Below are 18,334 nucleotides of genomic sequence, written 5' to 3' on the forward strand. Positions count from 1 at the left end.
GAGCTTGGATTCATCTAGCAACTAGCTCAGCCTATTTATCCCTGTGGGTGGAGGAGCTGCTAGAAAGGCGTGGGAGAAACCCGACAGGAGATCTGCCTGTAGGCAGATCCCGACATAACCTAAAATCAAAATCGACTCCCATGACGGTTTGTGCTCGCAAATGGACGCATATTCGTACGCGAGGATGCCTGCGCCAGACCTGGAGGGTAGCGTGGAGAGCCATTCTTGGTCAACAAATGGCTACTTCCCCGGTGATACAGTTCCGATACCAGGGATGAGTATGATGCTAGACTTGAGCATAAACTGGAGTCCTCAACTGCCAGACCGTAGGTCTCTTACTCGAGGCCCTCGTGAGATGTATCAACTGGATCCCGTAGTATCTGGGGGCTGCCTGCCTGGTGCACTAGGTACCTAGTTACGCCTTCTGGTGTAGAATCAACGCTGACTCTCTTTGATTGAATGGGGCACAACACTCACTGAATCTAGAGTCCAGAATTCCTTCAGACCAGACACTTGGTTCTCGTTGCGTTCCATTGTTTTGGGGGCCTCTAGTGCAACATCGCATGGCTGGAGAACTAACTAGCCAGCGCGGGGTAATGGCGAACCTATCTAGTAGTGTGGAGATTGCGACTGTGTCGCAAAACTCACCAGCATCCTTTATGAACCAAAATATCCGACTTTAATACAGATAGATAGCACTACCAGTTGCAACTTACAACCCAGATTCTAACTCAAACTCATCTCTTCCTCGGTACACTGCTGGTTGCGGTCACTTAGCCTTCATTCACTAATCATGGCCCCTCTCGAGACAGAGTAAATACCCTCCAACAGAGGACATTTCTGTTACCCTTATTATGATCATAATTGGTCTTTGATGTGTGCGTAGGGCTCTAAAACTTGAAGCTAACGAATGCTACCAGCTTCCCTCCGATTCGCGCCTGCATTTTCGACATGGACGGCCTTCTCATCAACACCGAAGACATAATCACCCAGTCTATGAATAAACTTCTTGAAAAGTATGCGAGACCGCCGTTGACACAGTCGATTCGAGCCCAGCTCATGGGTGTGACGGATTCCACAAACGGCGATGTGTTCCACAACTGGGCCAAGTTGCCAATTTCCCGCGAGCAATTTGCCCGTGAATCGGCTGAGCAGATGAGACTGCATTTTCCGGATTGTAGGCCCCTGCCTGGCGCGGAGGAGATTCTGGCGAATCTCAGTCGTGCGCGTAATGAGTCTGGGGAAAAGATTGAGCTAGCATTGGCATCCAGTACCAAGAGCCGCAGCTACGAATTGAAAACTTCGAGTCCGGAAACTAAACGACTGATCGACTTCTTCCAGCCCGACAGGATAGTCCTAGGTGACGACCCGCGGGTTCCACAGGGTCGAGGAAAGCCAGCGCCTGACATATATTTGGTCGCGTTGCAGTCATTGAACTCGATGCAGGACTCTGGCAAAAAGCCGATCTTGCCCAATGAATGTTTGGTCTTCGAAGATAGCGTAGCCGGGGTAGAAGCTGGAAGACGGGCTGGAATGAGGGTTATTTGGGTACCCCATCCAGATTTAATGGTCGAGTATCAGGCGAGGAAGAAGGATGTTCTGGCCGGGAGAACGGGAATGATCGAGGTTGGAGACAACTGGCAGCTAGGAGAGATTGATGACGGCTGGGCCGAGAGTATACCAAATTTGGAACACTTCGACTATAAGAAGTATGGCGTTAGAATACTGTCCTAGGTCATTTTATGAAATTACCCCATTTCCATTTGGTCTATCCATGGAAAGATGGAATTCATTCCCACGGCAGAGGGCGGTTGGTGATTAAGGCCTGTGTTTAAAAATAACATATGAAGCGTATTATACAGTACAAGGCTTCCTAGGCGAGCCCACGGTGAGGCAGATGATTCTTGGTATAATTATTGGGATTGATTGATTTAGTAAGTATCTATCTGAATTAGTAGTTAGCTACAGTTTAACTATTAGATCTAGGCAGACCCTTTTTGAAAAAAATAGCCTAGCGCCAATAATTTAGGGGATTTTATGTTGTTGCCTGAGCTCTAAGGCACAAAATCGTCAAGTGTAACAGGTATCCAGCTTCTTGTTACACCTGAGCGGAGTAAGCGCAGTCTGATCTCGAGCCTCGTACTCGAGTCAGGGCAGAATCAATAATCCTTAACTCTGAGTTCTAGTAGTCGCATTTTAAGCTAGCAACGTAGTGCAGCAGGGCCCGCTGTGATATGTTATCTGTGTTTTCCATAACAAGATAAACGTGGGCGATAATGGCTTTGAGACTTCGACCGTGATACGTAGTTGACTATGTGGATTGATTCATTCCTTGCCTTGACTGCACTGAAATATTCCAATATGACCGTAGTGGATGCCGGTAGTCAGAGAATTTACGGTACAAGGTGTGACTTCCGGATATTATACAAAAAAAGTCAACCCCATTACTAATATAGGTCCCGATCACATCTCAAACCACCACCTAATGTCATTATTATCTGTTTACAGATGGAAATGCTGAACTATAAAATATTGCCAACAGATATCATTCGACCCGTGGTTGACCAGAGATCTACATGATCTACAACACATAGCGCAAGACTAAATCGACCGGTTGAAGTTCCGACTTGCCACCAACGCAACCCACTCAGCGTCAACTTAACTGCTTCCCTGCATCAGCCTGAAATTCTTTTTTCTATCTATCACGAACTCGACCAACCATGGTGGCAAGTCGATACCTGTTGATTGGCTGTCTCCTTATCCTAGCTATTGCCAGTTTCACTTGGCTTTCGCCTCTCTCATCATCACCGCCAGCTTCCGCTACGGTAGTCACTCACATTGTGCTGTTTCAGTTCCAGAAAACTGCCAGTGCAGAGAGTATCAAAGATGCAAGTTGGCCTTATCTACATGAAATATGAGACGGGAAGGGATTGCTAACTGGATATATTCAGGTTCTTACCCGTCTCGCCGCTCTGAAAGACCAATGTATCCATCCGTCAACGCAGAAGCCGTATATTCTGTCCTTGAAAGGCGGCACCGATAACTCCCCGGAAAGATTACAGGTGTGCTCCCGCATACTTCCTATATCTCATGTGTCTATATCGTGCTAATCTAGGGTATTATGACGAGTACAGGGAGGTATGACTCATGCATTTATTATGGAGTTTGCAAACACCGAGGATCGAGACTATTATGTTCAGAAGGATCCTATTCATCTGGGCTTTATAAAAGTTGCGGGGGAAGTCCTTGAAAAAACTCAAATTGTGGATTTTATAGATGGTGTATTTGTATAGCGGGTTATAGCGCATTAGAGCGAGGGGCAAGCTGGGCCGTCTATTCTTGCCTGTATACAGGTAGAGGGGCTATTGGGACTTTGACAGTGAAATCTGTATTCCCTCTTCAGAATACCGAATGCTAGTCGATTAGAGTTGTCATCTAGAACTTTGTGAGTATCATCGACGTCACTCTTCGGGTACCAAGAATGTCTAGGTCACGCAACAAGGACCGGAAAGAATATATATCTCCAAGCCCAGGAATAAAAGAAACCATCATTAACGTAACAAAGAACTTAGGAACAGTATAAAAAAAAAGCTTCAAATCCGCGGAATAAATCACTCGGCGGCGATAGAAGCTATCTCAAAAGGGTCAAGATACCTTTTTTCTGGATCAACACAATATCTCTTTGTCGATTGTTGACCGCTGGAGTTCTTTGCGAATGGTAATATCATGTCAAGACGCTCATTAGGCAAAACTGGAGTTGCCTAAACAAGAAGCGCGTCGATGGTGTAGCGGTTCGCATACAACTCTTCCAAAGTTGTGATCCGGGTTCGACTCCCGGTCGACGCAAATATCGAAATTCGACTTCGAATTACCTTTTCGCTTTTTTTTTTTCCCCTTCCGTCTCTTCTTAAAGCCCATGCATCATTCAGTCTGAAGGGGAAAAAAAAATAACCGAAGAGATTTTTTTTTGTTCCCTGAGATTAAAGCATAATGAATGACAATGAATATATCCTACTATACACTGTCCTAAGTAGTTACATGCGTAATAATCCTCTCTTATAGCAAAAACATTCATCCGATATGAACCAAAAAAGGAATGTCACATGACACAGCCGGGAGTCGAACCCGGGTCGGCTGTTTACACAGTTCAGGATTTACCTGATTAATGGAAGACAGCCATCTTAGCCGTTGGACCACTGTGTCTTTGATGACTAATATTGTCGTTTTGGAGTTTTAGCAAGTGGTTTTGGGAATTACTTGAATTATTGTATCTGCCGGAGAGATGTATTGGATAGGATTTGTGTCGGGTTTTGTAGATTGGGAGGAGCGGATAAGCGGAATGAGCTTACATTGGGGGATCTAGTTAAGATGAGCGATGCTACAGTACATTAGGTATATGATCACCAGAGGATAAAATAATGACTTGGTGAAATTTTATAATATCATTACCATTAGACTTGCTATAACCCACATGCATAAAGTACAGTTCAGTTTGCCTCCGTTCAGTCGTTATTGAAGATGGATATCGTGACCACCCGTACACTTTTTAACGTCATGTTAGACAGAAAGCCAGAAACATTCTCGTGGCAGCAATTTGTAGAGCGCTGTCGACCCAGTCGTAAAATAAGAAGCCGGAAAGCAATAAAATAAAAAATAAAAAGTGGAGGTTGAACAGAAGCACGCGCATTAAGCCAACAGAGCCAACATCAGCTTCTGATAATCCCCGCTCGTCTCCGCGCGGACGCGGTCTGCCAGCTGGACCTTGAAGCGATGGTAGTATGCTCTCTTCACTTGCTCCTTGTGGTCACGGTTCCAATGCAGACGCACTATGCGCACTACGAGTTTCTCATCCTTGGTACCAGCTCCCTTCATGCAGTCCTCCAGGAGAAGTGCATCGCGCATGGCCGGATCGGTTGCCGTGCGCAGCATGTGTAGTAGCGCATCTTTCATATGACCTGAGAATTCCTTCTCGACGTGCTTCTCAAGGGAAGAATTGTATCGGGACTGGAAGGCATGGTTGATCGCGCGTAGCTCATTGTCCGAAGCCTTCGCGAAGATCGTACACACTTCAGTGACGTTGTTGACGATGCGTCCTGCAGTGGCGCCGTGAATGGTTCTAGCCTCGGACTCGATTCTAGCGGGATCGAGGGGCATTGATTCTTCATGCCGGTTGGCAACGATCACACTTGTGAAAAGCTCCTTGGTCTTCGCGGACAGATCGTCCTCGACGTCCTTCTGCAGGGAACGTCCGTATCTATGATGATAGGCAGCCTTGATCGCGTTCAGATCGGCATTGGATCGTCCAAGGAGAACATCGTTCAACATCCACTCTTTTGTTCCCAGCCCAGCCACAGCGTCATGAACGAGGGTGGCATCATGTATAAGGGGCCCGTCGATAATGCCCAGCAGGCCCTTCTCGAAGTATCCACCGGTCTCGGATTTAACGTCTTTGTATAGATCCCGCCCGATGTGACTAGAATATGTAGACCGGACGGCGGCCATTTGGAGCGGATCTAATCTAGATAGCACTTGAATCAAGGCTGCCTCGTCTGTCCCAAAGCCTTTCATCGCCTTGCGCAGCACATCTGCATCTCTCCGAAAATCACCAGGTGCCATCTGTCCGGGCACGTAACCAGGGGATGGCGCTGAGGGCGGTCCTTGTAAGGCTCCATATTGCGGTGAGGGAGGGTATTGGCCAGCCGGGGGTTGGTGATGAGGATGTGAGCCATATGGCGCGGGAGGCGGCACGGGCGGGCGGCTGTAAGCCTGCTGAGGTGGAGGATAAGGTTGATGTTGTCCGTACGGCGGCTGCTGAGGTGGTGGATAACCCTGGGATGGAGGCGCACCGTATGGAGCTGGCGGCGGGGGAGCATGCCCATGAGATGGATAATACCCCTGCGGTGGAGGGCCAGGAGGAGGAGCACCGTAGCCGGGTTGCTGAGGATAGGGAGAGTGTCCCTGAGGGGGAGGATACCCGTACGGGGGTTGAGGTGAATCTATCCAAAAATCAGCAACGCCGCGACCAAATATCTCTTCAGATGCAAGAATACCACGTACGGCTCGGAGGAGGATATTGGTTGTACATGATATCGCGCTTATGCCTGAGGAATCGAACTAATGCAGCGTATCTTAGAAGGACCTGAAACGTAGATGTAGGGCTGACTATTAGAGCGAAAAGAATAAACGTAGAATATGAAACAGAAATCAATTGCCCCTCCTCTGGATAGATGTCGATATATAACGCATCCTGTTTTCAGCCCCTCGAACTGAACTTCCCCGCGAGAGCCTCGGCGATGGCTTGGCGAACCTTTCATGCGTCATGGCCGCAGTGTGGCTCATAGTGGCTGTGCCCTCTATCCGGCTTCGATTGGCTTTCGAGAACCGCGGCACTGCCCCAGACAATTTTTGGAAGGCTAAAATACTTCTTAGAGAGGCAAATGGCAAGTAACTTAAATGCAGCGTTTTCATGGTACGCTGGTTCGTATATTTATTATCATTCCATCCAAGCAACCACAGAAACAGCGTAACACGAGCTCTGGGGCCCGATTTCGGGGGTATCCACCATATTCACGTACAACATATCCCGTAAATATACACGGCAGCATTTTTCACCAAAAATAGACAGTACCAAATCAAGACCTCTTCTTCCCCTGGGTAGCACTTTCTGCAGTGACGAACGCCGTCCGCAGTTCCTTGACTGCCTCCCACAGCACCCAGATCGGAACCCAAACCCACAGGGTGTTGAAGAAAAAGAGGTAGAACCACAAGTACACCGGGTCGTCCGTCTCGAGCTGCGTGCTGCCTGTCAGCCACTCTGGTGCGAAAGTCATGAAACCGCCGTATAGCTCCGCCGTTGCGAGCGCCGGTGCAATCAGCCACAATTTCGCCTTAGCCGCTCCGCGCACAGCGGCCGTAGCACGAGGGCTGGATGCCTTATAGATCAGATAGCACACATACAGCGCTGCCGGACCACCCAGGAAGACAGTCAGCAGCTCGAGGGAGATAACTGTGACATCTGCGCTAGCCCAGCGGTGATCCGCCTTCGCGTATTCCTGCCACAGGCGCGCGCTGGGCCCTGAGCCGTACGCGGCTCCGTACAGACGGTCCTTGTATCCCAAAAAGAATGGCTCGCGAACAACACCGCTAGCGATGGAGGTATAGCTGAAGAAACACTCGTAGAGGAAGGATCCTTCGATGAAGAGGTGCGTGAGAGCGTCATAGGCGTGCCAGAAGAAGAGAATGCGATTGCGCGTGTCGGAGGCGGGCACGAGATATTTGCTCAGAACCGAGGCGAGTGGTAGAAAGGAGAGCGCGAATCCAATGCACAGCGCCGTTGAGACGTCAAGTTCGAAGGCCGCAACGCCCGACATGGTGGGCAAGCAGTTGTTCTGTTTCGTTTCGGGTCCAGTAGTCGGAACGGTAGCAGTGCTACGCAGTTGTCCTTGAGGAATCGGGACAGCGTGCGTATGTGACTATACGCTGCAATTGATGAGGAGATCGAAAAGACACGATTCGTCGTCTCAAGTATTTGACATTGTCAACGGGGCTCTTGTTTGGGACTATTTATTGCTCCGGGAAAATCAGCGCCAACCCCTGAAGCCTAAAACAACGGTCCGTTGGGACTTGGCACGTGCGCGGAAGGACCACAGTGGCTGAAACCGCCAGAGATCAACAGTGCTGTAGATAAGGGACATCGATTGCATAGGATTGAACTTGATTTCGTACCGTTTGTAGAAGTCTGATCAACGTTCAAAAATAGCTAACGATGTCTGTCTATTCTGACGCTATCTGGACAACCGACTCAATTATGTAGCTGTCATCAGTGACTATGTTGTAGTAGAGACTACCTATGTATAGAATCGTTGTATACAGTTGATACATTCAGTTTTGACTGCGACATGCCTTTGTATAACTGCCAAAATCAAACTAGTCTACGGTCGGACATTGACTGCGGCTTGCAGATAAAGCAGGGTCTAAGGAAACAGTACACTTAAGAAACACTGGAATATTTCAATCCTGATAATGCAAGAGTCGATACAGTGTTCGCGGAAGGACTAGAAGGTATTCATAAATACATTTGTTCAGATCTCACGTTGTGCAAATGAACACTGCCAGCGCATTGGTGACGTCAATTACTCATCGTGTCTGGACCGGGCCCAGGTACCATAAGCCTGCCCAAACATTTCCAGATCTCGAGATCTCACCATCCGCAATGGATGCAAGTTTTGGGAGAGACTGCTGTCGTAAACCGGCCAGCCTTTTGCCAATCAAGGCGATGAGATATCACGCGTTTGGCGGGACGGCGTAGTGCAGAGTCGACCTTTTTCAGATCGACTCGCATCCGGGCGGACAGGGTACGGCTGACACCGTTCTGGCATCGCTGGAGCCCTCCGTGTTGGACGGGACGTAGAAGTTATTGAGCCGAAAAGCCCGCAGATTCAGCTCTCCTTGTCGTGGTTGTGTAGCAGCTTCTCAACACCATCGCGAACAGTATCTCTCAAGCTGAAGCCACCGAAGAGCCAGTCGTTCGAGTGCCGCCCATAGTGGTTGACGGTTCCACTGTACCTCTTATAATCGCTGCTGCCTCTCGTTGACATAGCTGAGTTCCGTTTTCCGGCCCTAGAACGATGGGGGCTTGCTGGAGATCCTTCATAAAAAGTGCTCTCCCGGATCGCCAATGGTGCTGGCGACTGAGACCTGGAGCCGAAGAACTTGGAGCGGGTGTTTAAGTCTCTTGATGAGTTTGCAGAGGTTCGGGATCGAAGACCAGCAAGGGATGGAAAGTGGAATTTTTCGCTCCAGGAGGAACTGGAAGAGGACGATGTTTCACGGCGCTCGAGCTTTGAGTTCGGTACAATTGTGCGATTGTCCATGCTCGACAGAACTGATTGCTTCTGATTTTCGACTTTGTTAATTATGGTGATGATGGCGAATTTCAGAGGATAGACCAATGCAAAGAGATGATCTCTGAGAGATGTTGTTACAAGTCAGACCCGTGAGAGAACTTCGCTGTAGACGGGAAGTGAGTGAAGACGATCTGTTTGTATTTGGGGGCTAATGCGGGCGACACTGGGTATATTTATCTTCTCCGTTTCTCTGTCCCCTCGTCGACCATATTCGATCAGCAGGTCAGGGCGCATATCGGCTGCCCCGTATCGACAATGCATCTCCCTATGAGAGGGCGACATCCTCGTAGTGATTGCTGCGATAAACGTGCTCCTGACCCAGCGGCATTATGATTAACAGTGTGGTGGAGACACGCTGTCTCCGGAGTCTCGGTAACTGGGGTCTTTAGGGCGCCGCAAGTGGGCGACGGGTTGATTAAGAAACCGCCCGAGTCGGTGAAATGACTGGTCTACAAACGACTGGGGTCGAATGCTGCGTGTATGACAGGACCTGAAGCCCTCTTTCGACCGGTCTTCGAACTCGGATCGCCTGAATTCACCGCTCTCGCCTTGTTGGGCTTTGAGTCAGCCTTCTCGCGCCAAGCGTCGCCGACTCTTGACCTGCAGGTTGTCCACCAAATCAACTGCGTCCGATGAGTCCGATCGGCGTTGATGGCAGAACGAAACCAGCGCATGCATGAACTCGTTAAAAAATTTTCGACGTTTGTGGGATGGACCATCATGGACGTGGTAGACATGAAACTTGGCGAGGCCTGGATCCCGTTATTGCATGAATATCAGTGTGCGCACTGAGCAGTTGGGGGTCCTCACCAGATTCCAGAGCATGGAAAGCTAGAGCGCATGGTCGAGTTGAGACCGTCCTTCATTAACCACTTGGTGACGCATTATCACAGATTCACATCGTTCAGGCCGGGCCTGGGGAATACGATCAACAACGGCTTGATGCTGTAACCCACTTCATCTCAAGTTCCACGACTCCCTTCTAGCGTGATTCGAGAAAGACACGTCAGTCCATCATTACGCAACCAATAATCGCTCAGGACAATTCGTCCAGCCTTCGTCTCGTCGCCGTCTGTCCAGAATAGTAACTTTTCGCCGGCACCGTAGTTCGTAACTCGTCTGTTGATTCCGTCCCCAACTCGGGCGGGTGCTTCCACACTAAAAAACCTTCATCTGCAGCGTTGCAAAGAGTCGGTCTGCTTTCGAGTCACTTTAGCAGCGGTTCAGCGGTCCTGGCGAATCAGACTCCTTGAAACGACACATTCGACGGTGAGAACGTTACGAGGTGAAGCTCCCGCATGCTGTTCGCCGAGCCGCATGGACGACATGTGACTTCTGCCGAGAGATGTTGACACAGTCCGGCATGCGCATACCGAACAGCAAGAATGTCTGTGTCAAGGCTCATTCTACTCTGGCGGCGTGAAACTAGGGCAGCCACAGGCGATTATGCTGGAGGTACTGACATCATCAGTGACATACTGAGGCGGTATTCCAAAATCACATTGATTGCTTTAGGCCCTCGCCTCTCGATGGGCAGTCTTATCGGCGAAATCAAGCACCACAGGAATTTCTAAAACATCAGAAAACAAACAAAAGTAAACAAACACTCCGCAGCCCATGTTTCCAAAACAAAATGGATCCGTATGCTGTTCCAAAGGACCAACCTCAACATGAGAATAAAAGCCTTCTCCAGGAAATGCGACAAAAAGCCTCCAATGCAAATGCGCCAGTGGCGAGATTGGAAAAAGGGAAACCGAGAGATAAGAACCTGCAATCACACAAACACCTAGAAATGCATCTCATATCCAATAAAACGCCTTTGAATGCTGCTACTCCTCCAGCAGTGTCCAGAGACTTGCACTGGGTTCTCTCCATGCCCGAGGTTGTTCCGAGTGACATCGTCGATGATGTCTTTCTGGGGTAGGTTGCAAGGACGTGCTGCTCTGCGTCGCCCTCTTGTCTCTTGGTTTCGTCGGAGTTTTGGTTGGCGCAGGGACCTCCATATAGGCCATCACCACCGCATCGCTTCCTCGCGTAGATATGCTATGCTTGGGAAACATGTGTCGTGCTTTGTCAAGCCGCGGGAGGACAACGCGTCTCAGTACAGCTTTAGGTGTGCCGTCTGCCTTGCTGACGGTGGAGACAATCTGCTCGTCATCCTCAGGGCTAGACCAAAGTCGACGCGATCGTGCGCTCTTGGAGCGGACTATACCCGCGGATGCCGCATCATCTTCATAGAATATATCGCGATATAGTGGGTTCACAGTCGAGTCCTCCAGAGATAGAAAGTAATCCCTCAGACTGGATCGGCGTCTCGGGGCATGGCGCAGCCTTCGATCTTCACGATCATGACTGCGAGGGGCAGGACCACAATAAGGCCAGGTGTGATGCCGTACGTGACGGGGAAACAATGGCATGGATGATTTGGAAGAAGCCAAAGGCGATTTTTTTTTTTTTCCTTCAAGAAAGAGTGAAGAGAAGAGAGTCCTCGCTTTCCTGAGCGAGAGTAGAATGAGAAGTAAAGAAAGATGCACCACGCATCCGTTTGGCCCAGCAAAACGAAGGACTGATAATATGACCCTATTCTCGGCGACAGAGCCAAGTCCCACCAGTGATGAAGGGACTTTCTGGTTTACTTGAAGGCTGAATTATTATTGAGAGATCCTGGTCCCTATAAGGACCGCCGACCCCGGATCATCACTGCGATCTTGGTAGAAGCCACGTGCCGGGCACACACATGGTGTGGGTGACTAGAGCATTGCCCGGGTGACTCAGGCGTGTCCTGCTGCCTGTAAGAATGTATCAAATCAGGATATCCCCTTGGAGCAGCATGGTTAAAGTTAGATGTGAGCATGGAAAGCGACTCTGATCGAGGGTAGTTGCGGTAGGCACGGGCGAGGGGGTCGGATCTCCGGCCATCGCCAAATGATACATTCCACACCAGAGCAGCTGAGAGAAGATGATAAGGCGATCACGGTAGTCGCAGCCGAACAATCAGTGACTTATGTGAGTTAATCTTACTACAAAGGAGGGGCAGTGCGGGCTGATTCACGGACACCATCATTCGGATCTGGATCTACTTAACGTCTCCAGATGGGATTTCGGACGGGGCGATCATCGGACACACCCACCCCCACATTGATTCAGAATGTCCAAAACAAAACCTGTTTGACCTGCCACTCGACTCACTAGTTAGTTGGTATTGCCCGTCTAGTCAGAGGAACCCTGCTGCGCCCTGATACGAATCAGCGCCGTTGTTATCGGCTAAAACATGCCATACAAGCTGAAATGACGTGAGAGCGTCCCATGCCACTGACTGGAAATAGCCTCCTTCGAGTCATGTTGCTTATGATGAAAACGCCTCTTGTCTGAATTAATCCGACTATCTAAGCCATACATATTTAATTACGACCTTCTTGCTCGAGGTCGGACATAGTTATGGTAGTTAAGGTTTAAAGACGACCACAGTTCTGCAGATGAATAAACAAACCTGCCACCAGCCAGTCTCGTGAGCTATTGGCCGACTTCTACCTCGAGTATGGTATGCCACAAGGTGGCGTCATGGTACATCAAGCCAGGGTCCCCTGAATGGTGCATATTTATAGATAGTATCAGCGTCGACCTTGTTCATGTTAGGCCGGATCGCTCCGGAATCCCCTATACTTACTACTAGTGGAAGCAGATATTTCATTGCAATATTATCAGTATACCGTAGCAAATGAATTCATGTTCTAATCTAGCAAATGCAGCCCATCTCGATTCTCTCGTGTAATACCGAAGATCAATCCGCGGATCTACCTCACCTCTAACAATCGACGAATAACGACTTCTAATCCAGCCACACCACTGCAAGCACATGAGGCCTCTACAATACTAATACTGATCTCATGCTTGACAAAAGCCTAAGGATGCATCTTGCTCCTGGATTGCAGGAAAGATGCATAGAGTGATGCGATGCCGGATGCCGCGACAGGACAAAAGCTGATTGCTTGATAATCGTGCCAATGTCGGATAGGTAGAACATGCTCTATCTCGCGATTATGTACATGCAATAAGAATAATCCTCGGTATATTCGAATTAGAGGCGTCTAACAAAGGCTAAGAACAGTTCATCTTCGATCTGATGGAGCCGACACTGTTCCTTGGTTTATCCTTCTCGTACCCTCTCCAGGTCCACTTCCCGCATAAAAAAAGGGACTTGGAACTAATAGGATATTAGGCTAGGTTAATACTTTCTGTGACATTAAGTATAGTATAGTACAATAGCGGTACAAGTATATGCTTAAGTTTATTAGTATCGATCGTATTTAGAAAGCCGCCTTGGTTGCCTCCGGTCGATCTCCATAAATATCTCCATACTGAATGCGTGGCTTTCAGAGAAGCGTAGAAAGAGGACATCTATATAATATAAACCTCAATTAGCGCTCCACGTCTGATTTTATTGCCTGATTACTCACCACAAGGTAAAGCCGCTCGACCCTTGCTAGTTGGCGTCCCGAGATAATATCTACTGAGTGGAGAGGATCATCTCTCACCAGTATGTTCTTGTTCCTAGAAGGAAGAAGGAACAAGAGGCTGAAAAGAACAAGAAGGTTTAAACGAGCGACTTTTTTTGTGTGTTTAATATACGCGTTATATACACCGGAGTAAAGAAACAAGCGAATTGACAAAGACGGAGCAAATCAGTGATCAGAACAAGCAAGACAAAAGAGAAAATAGCCATAACAAACAAAGAGCAATATAAAAGGACATTTTTTTTGGGGGTTTTGTGGTTTTTATGGTCTTCTTCTTCTTCTTTTTTTTTTTTTTTTTTTCTTTTTTCCCGTCTCTCTCCCAACATCTTTGAGTAAGAAGCAAACCAGTATATTGCATAGAAAACAAAAAACAGAACATAAAAAACAGAACATATTCGAAAAGACGAGAAAGAATATTAAATATCATGAAATATATCGCAAAGTTGAGATCAAACACAAGTAGAGCTATAATAATGTCTTAGCTCAATGTCCCAGCTGAGATCGAGGCAGTTGCCTGGAGGTATCTGCCGCGTGAACAAACTCATCCTTGTATGTTATCACCTCTTTTTCTCGCCGCGCTCGCCGCGCTCGCCGCGCCCGCCCCGCCCGCGAGATGACTTGCTTTGGTCGCCTCGCGAATCTCCTTGCTGTGGAGGTTTCCCGCGTGCCTTTTCTAAGCTAGGAATTAGCGATGTAGTATCTCCTGATTCTGACTCTTTCTTTAACTCCTCAACCCAAGCCTCTAGAGGACAATTCACGTTGGCTTTCCAGTCGCCCGAGCTGACTTTATGCTGAAGAAAGAGCATGCTTTCACGGACAGAAACTTGCAGATGATTTGGTCGAGCCTTTTCTTTGATAGAGACGTTATTAAAGTATATAACGTTACTATAGTAGAGAGTTGGCTTTGGTCCTTTCCCTTCCCACTTTAGGAAGATCGTGTCCGTGTAGTTTGTAACAAAGGCGTATTTGAAACCAAACCCCCACATATAGTTAGCTACCTGGCCTATTCTCTTCAATTAGCACTGCTTCTATAGTCCACTAAATAAGATAGGAAGACAAACCAAGAAGTTGACGAAGCTTTTCATCATTTCCTGTTCTTGCTGCTGACTCAACCCAATCACTAAAATCATGGACCGTTTTTGACGGCGTCTTCGCCTCTCCTAGAGCGCGGGCGAATGTCTCTATCGGTTCCTTCTGTGTATGTGATAACCATGCCTTTTCCTTTGCTAGCAATGCATAGTCTGGGATTAGTCTCTTTTCCTTCACCTTCACCTTCTCTTTCTCGTTGTCATCCTTATTCTGAGTGCGTTCCCTTTCTTTAGCTTTTCCTTTTTCTCGGGCCTTTTCCGTTCCCTTTCCCGTTCCACCAGCTGTGTTGCTTGGCGTACTGGATTTTCCCTTGTGGTCGAAACTAGAGTACCAGTCGCCAAATTGGAGGTCGAAACCGCTTTCCTTCCCGACGGCTGTCATAACATGAAGGACATTTTGAACGTAGCGGCCACTGGTAGAGAGCTCTTCACCACATAGATAGTGCTCATTGACAATAGAATTTGGAGACTGTTGGTCCATTTCAACTGATAGTATATTGCTTTGATCTTCATCCCAGTTTCTGAACACATCGTTGAAGACCTTGCGTACCTCGTGTTCAAAGGTCTCCCATAGAACCAGTCTTGCGCAGAATCTGAGATGTGAATGGACTGCAGAACTTTGTGCAGCGCGGTTGTCTATGAAATTGATGTCTGGTAGAGCGGCCATTGTCAAGTCTTTTGCATCGAGAAAGGTCACGTCCGCAATACTGTGAGGCCTTGTATAGTCCGAGCCTGGAATACGCCTACCGGGATTGCTCCTTTCGGAACCACTGGACCTCTCAGAAGAAGAGCTATGCGGTGAACCATGGGCAGGACGATAAGGTAGTATGCTCGTATTCGCATGCCCAAGCCGGTCAGTTTCTGATGACTTGGCGGTCCCTTTCTGTTTCCGATCTTCGGGTCGTTCACGAGGCCGTTCACTAGGTCTTTCGCGAGGGCGTTCGCGAGAACGGGAAGGCCGGTCAGATCGGGATGACTTAGCCTCTCTTTGATCTCGATCTTTGGGCCGTTCGCGAGGACGGAGCTCTCTATCCATTTTGGCAGCAGTAGATGCCCGGAAGAATCTTATGTCTCTCGGCGTACAGTAAGAAGAAGATAGAATCGGGCTTTGACAAGGAGGGAGTAGACAAGTAATATGGAACCACAGGTTAAAAAAATTGAAAGAAGAAGGTAAGGTAACAGCAAGAATGTAGGACTGGTGCAGGACAGCTTCTGATTTGGACGACCGGAAGGTGCGAACCTCTCTATATACCATTTCCGCAGCCTCTATCCGTAGTAATAGATCATGACCTCTCTGCAAGCCATCATGGACCGCGCGGTCTGCGAGCTGCTGATCACTCCATGAATAGTCCAATTACTGGGAGATGTTCCGGCATGTTCAACGAGGCCCATGGCATCTCGACCCATTCATTGACGCCATCGTAATTAGATTGGGAGTAGGGGCGCCTGTGGATACTCATATTCCCTCATTCGTCGTCTGGTAGCCTATAGAAGGACCAACACGAGGTGGAAGCGAAACGTCTAGATGGGAGTATCCGAGCAGGTAACCTTGACGCCCGTGCCCAAAAAGAGTACGTCCTATTTTGAGCCAACAAATACCATGCTGCGTGTTGTATAGCCTCTTTTCTAGCCGCTGAGGAACCAGGGAGATGTTGATCTTCCAACAAAAGATGTGTCTCAGCTACTCTCGACGAGGCTTCCTGAAGAACATTATCAAACTTGGTTGGCTGCTTTGCTCCATTTGCCATCGCGGCTCCTTGTTCTTTACAGCGTCACGCCCGACCAGAGTACTAAATTAGACCCAAGTACACGAGAGACTTGCGACCGAGTCACATCTTGACAGCGTTGTGTCTTATCAGTTGACTTCATTTACCTAAGTAGGTAGTAGCTTGGTCGACCGGCATAATATAGCTTGACGGGGCTACTTAGCGCTCAGAGCGGCCAATCAGGTCGAGGGGTTTGCCGCTGTCGTGTTGCTGCCTGAGAGACCCCTTCAAACATTCCTCCTCGACCTTCGCAGTCGTCCTGCTCCCGTCTTCAAATACAAAAGCCCTTGGTTTTATCACCATGCAGTGTGTAATCTTCTGAACTCGTGAAAGCTGTTGTTTCCGACCTTTTTTTACTTTGAATTCCACTTCGCGTCAAGCGACAGGTGACCTAGCACTATGTCCACCGACCGTGATGATTGGGAGGATTTCGGTTTTAGAAGGGCTTCTCATTGGATTGAAGACCCTGAAGAGGACTGCATCTTGCAATTTGACGACCCTAATGTGTCCTGGAGACTTGGCCCTATCTTAAAGGAGAGAGTCCGCCATGGAGATGAGTACGCGGGGGTCAAGATATCCGAGGCAGCTGGTACATGCATCGCCACACAGATCGAAGGCCCACAGAAGGGCATGAAGGCGATAGCCAAGATCAGAATGCAGTACGTATGCTTTTAATGTATGCACTGCATCACAGAAATAACCTTTTCATTAATCTAGGATCCCCCCAGGAATGGATGATCCCTCCGAATACGACCCGGATATTGACTATTCTATCTATAAATCAGACTATCGTAGCATATGGGCTACATGTGAATCCGAGATGCTGAAGTACCTTACAGAAAAAGGCTCTAAATGTACACCACGCTTCATTGGCCTTGAGGTCCGAGATCAAACGGATCGCGACTATGTCCCTGGAGGCTACGTTCAATACCTTTTGATGGAAAAGCTGCCTGGGACTAATTTGCTAGATTGGTGTGAATTTGATCTTCAAACGAGAAACAGAGTCCGGCTTGCATTTGCAAAAGCCATTCGGTATGATATCCGACTCTCAATCTGACACACTTGCTAATATCTACCAGTGAATTCTATTCCTACGGACTTGTACACAATGACCCTCAGAGGAACAATATAATCTGGGATGAGAACACCGACAGATGGTACGTACTTTTATCACATGTGGATAATATATGTCTAATCATTGACATCTTTTAGTTGGATAATTGATATGGAGGACGCGATTTATGCAGACAAACCACGGAAATTCAAACCAAGACTCGACTGGACTGAGTGGGCCATAGCCAGGGCAAATGACAGGGAAAGGAACATAGATCCGATGCTTCCGGATGAGTATGACGAGTATTCAGATGATGATGCGATAGCTGCTCTCGCAACTCGAACAAAGACAAGACAGATGTGTGAAGGTCTCAGCGACTTTCGCGCCTCTCGCGCCTCATAGTGTCGTCTTCCTATTTGTTTGTCAATTCAGTCATCTTGCATCAGAGCCATGACAATGAACATCTAATAGCGCACCATGCCCCTTAGTAGTATCTATCTGCCGTGAAATAAAAGGGAAATACTGTACTATAAAGGAGACTTGATATCCAAATAGTTCTGATTCATAGTGTAGCCTCGTACTGCATTCGGCCTTGACAATAATAAGCGAATAGTTATTAATCTCCTGTTAGGTAAATATATCCTTGTAAGATATCCGACTAAGTACGTTCCCCCATGTACTGTATTCGCAAGCACCTCGAGAGTGCAAGATTGCATCTCGAGTGGCAAAATGTGGCAGAGTATTCTTAGAGCTAGAAGTCGATCATATCGCGAGTGCAGGCCCTGATGTTCCGAGTACCCTTGCTCCACACCTGCTGCGCCGCAAGTTATCTAAGTTTCCGCTAAGTAGAGATGAGCGCGTCGAGGTGTGTTATGCGTAAAGTTGGGGCCAGGTTGAAGACCATGGACATGAATAGTAGCGAGGGCATTCGGGCGAGCCGCCAAGGCAGGATTATCGTAGATTTCTGATAGCGTCAAGCCTGGAAGTTTCCATAGGAAATGGCCCA

General features: G+C 48.2%; 7 protein-coding genes and 2 non-coding genes across 9 annotated transcripts; 4 read left to right on the forward strand and 5 right to left on the reverse strand.

Annotated features, from left to right (window-relative positions):
- Window positions 1-652: 652 nt before the first annotated feature.
- Window positions 653-1,946, forward strand: C8Q69DRAFT_469501 (putative HAD superfamily hydrolase). The gene is made up of 2 exons (XM_028630764.1): window positions 653-813; window positions 921-1,946. The coding sequence occupies exons 1-2, from the start codon at window positions 794-796 to the stop codon at window positions 1,732-1,734; spliced, it is 834 nt and encodes a 277-aa protein (XP_028484902.1). The 5' UTR covers window positions 653-793; the 3' UTR covers window positions 1,735-1,946.
- A 518-nt stretch (window positions 1,947-2,464) lies between these two features.
- On the forward strand, window positions 2,465-3,717 carry C8Q69DRAFT_469504 (hypothetical protein). The gene is made up of 3 exons (XM_028630765.1): window positions 2,465-2,888; window positions 2,952-3,062; window positions 3,135-3,717. The coding sequence occupies exons 1-3, from the start codon at window positions 2,721-2,723 to the stop codon at window positions 3,291-3,293; spliced, it is 438 nt and encodes a 145-aa protein (XP_028484903.1). The 5' UTR covers window positions 2,465-2,720; the 3' UTR covers window positions 3,294-3,717.
- Window positions 3,718-3,774: 57 nt separating this feature from the next.
- C8Q69DRAFT_t79 lies at window positions 3,775-3,846 on the forward strand. Its single transcript has one exon. It is a non-coding gene; the product is annotated as a tRNA-Gly (tRNA).
- A 258-nt stretch (window positions 3,847-4,104) lies between these two features.
- On the reverse strand, window positions 4,105-4,203 carry C8Q69DRAFT_t80. Its single transcript has one exon. It is a non-coding gene; the product is annotated as a tRNA-Gly (tRNA).
- Window positions 4,204-4,686: 483 nt separating this feature from the next.
- C8Q69DRAFT_487019 (annexin ANXC3.2) lies at window positions 4,687-7,370 on the reverse strand (the record flags this gene model as incomplete). Its single annotated transcript, XM_028631952.1, has 4 exons — window positions 4,687-4,797; window positions 4,828-5,046; window positions 5,077-5,996; window positions 6,662-7,370. The coding sequence occupies 4 exons, from the start codon at window positions 7,368-7,370 to the stop codon at window positions 4,687-4,689; spliced, it is 1,959 nt and encodes a 652-aa protein (XP_028484904.1).
- A 1,068-nt stretch (window positions 7,371-8,438) lies between these two features.
- C8Q69DRAFT_507627 (hypothetical protein) lies at window positions 8,439-8,873 on the reverse strand (the record flags this gene model as incomplete). The annotated part of the gene is made up of 1 exon (XM_028632903.1): window positions 8,439-8,873. One exon carries the CDS (start codon window positions 8,871-8,873, stop codon window positions 8,439-8,441), a length of 435 nt encoding a protein of 144 aa, XP_028484905.1.
- Window positions 8,874-10,735: 1,862 nt separating this feature from the next.
- Window positions 10,736-11,323, reverse strand: C8Q69DRAFT_487020 (hypothetical protein; the record flags this gene model as incomplete). Its single annotated transcript, XM_028631953.1, has 1 exon — window positions 10,736-11,323. The coding sequence occupies one exon, from the start codon at window positions 11,321-11,323 to the stop codon at window positions 10,736-10,738; it is 588 nt and encodes a 195-aa protein (XP_028484906.1).
- A 2,654-nt stretch (window positions 11,324-13,977) lies between these two features.
- Window positions 13,978-15,544, reverse strand: C8Q69DRAFT_445199 (hypothetical protein; the record flags this gene model as incomplete). Its single annotated transcript, XM_028629051.1, has 2 exons — window positions 13,978-14,423; window positions 14,482-15,544. 2 exons carry the CDS (start codon window positions 15,542-15,544, stop codon window positions 13,978-13,980), a joined length of 1,509 nt encoding a protein of 502 aa, XP_028484907.1.
- A 933-nt stretch (window positions 15,545-16,477) lies between these two features.
- On the forward strand, window positions 16,478-17,793 carry C8Q69DRAFT_287236 (hypothetical protein). The gene is made up of 4 exons (XM_028626978.1): window positions 16,478-16,933; window positions 16,992-17,306; window positions 17,354-17,431; window positions 17,487-17,793. The coding sequence occupies exons 1-4, from the start codon at window positions 16,674-16,676 to the stop codon at window positions 17,728-17,730; spliced, it is 897 nt and encodes a 298-aa protein (XP_028484908.1). The 5' UTR covers window positions 16,478-16,673; the 3' UTR covers window positions 17,731-17,793.
- The last annotated feature ends 541 nt before the right edge of the window (window positions 17,794-18,334 follow it).

Source organism: Paecilomyces variotii (assembly GCF_004022145.1).
Source record: "Paecilomyces variotii strain CBS 101075 chromosome Unknown C8Q69scaffold_6, whole genome shotgun sequence".
Taxonomy (NCBI): domain Eukaryota; kingdom Fungi; phylum Ascomycota; class Eurotiomycetes; order Eurotiales; family Thermoascaceae; genus Paecilomyces; species Paecilomyces variotii.

What these genes read in the sequence shown, in the direction of transcription:
- C8Q69DRAFT_469504 (XM_028630765.1), top strand. Translation starts at nt 2,721, where the DNA reads ATGGTGGCAAGTCGATACCTGTTGATTGGCTGTCTCCTTATCCTAGCT. An exon ending in GTGCAGAGAGTATCAAAGAT is followed by an intron (nt 2,889 to 2,951) that starts GCAAGTTGGCCT and finishes GGATATATTCAG; the next exon opens with GTTCTTACCCGTCTCGCCGC. An exon ending in ACTCCCCGGAAAGATTACAG is followed by an intron (nt 3,063 to 3,134) that starts GTGTGCTCCCGC and finishes TGACGAGTACAG; the next exon opens with GGAGGTATGACTCATGCATT.
- C8Q69DRAFT_469501 (XM_028630764.1), top strand. Translation starts at nt 794, where the DNA reads ATGGCCCCTCTCGAGACAGA. An exon ending in ATGGCCCCTCTCGAGACAGA is followed by an intron (nt 814 to 920) that starts GTAAATACCCTC and finishes GAATGCTACCAG; the next exon opens with CTTCCCTCCGATTCGCGCCT.
- C8Q69DRAFT_287236 (XM_028626978.1), top strand. Translation starts at nt 16,674, where the DNA reads ATGTCCACCGACCGTGATGATTGGGAGGATTTCGGTTTTAGAAGGGCT. An exon ending in GCATTTGCAAAAGCCATTCG is followed by an intron (nt 17,307 to 17,353) that starts GTATGATATCCG and finishes AATATCTACCAG; the next exon opens with TGAATTCTATTCCTACGGAC. An exon ending in GATGAGAACACCGACAGATG is followed by an intron (nt 17,432 to 17,486) that starts GTACGTACTTTT and finishes GACATCTTTTAG; the next exon opens with TTGGATAATTGATATGGAGG.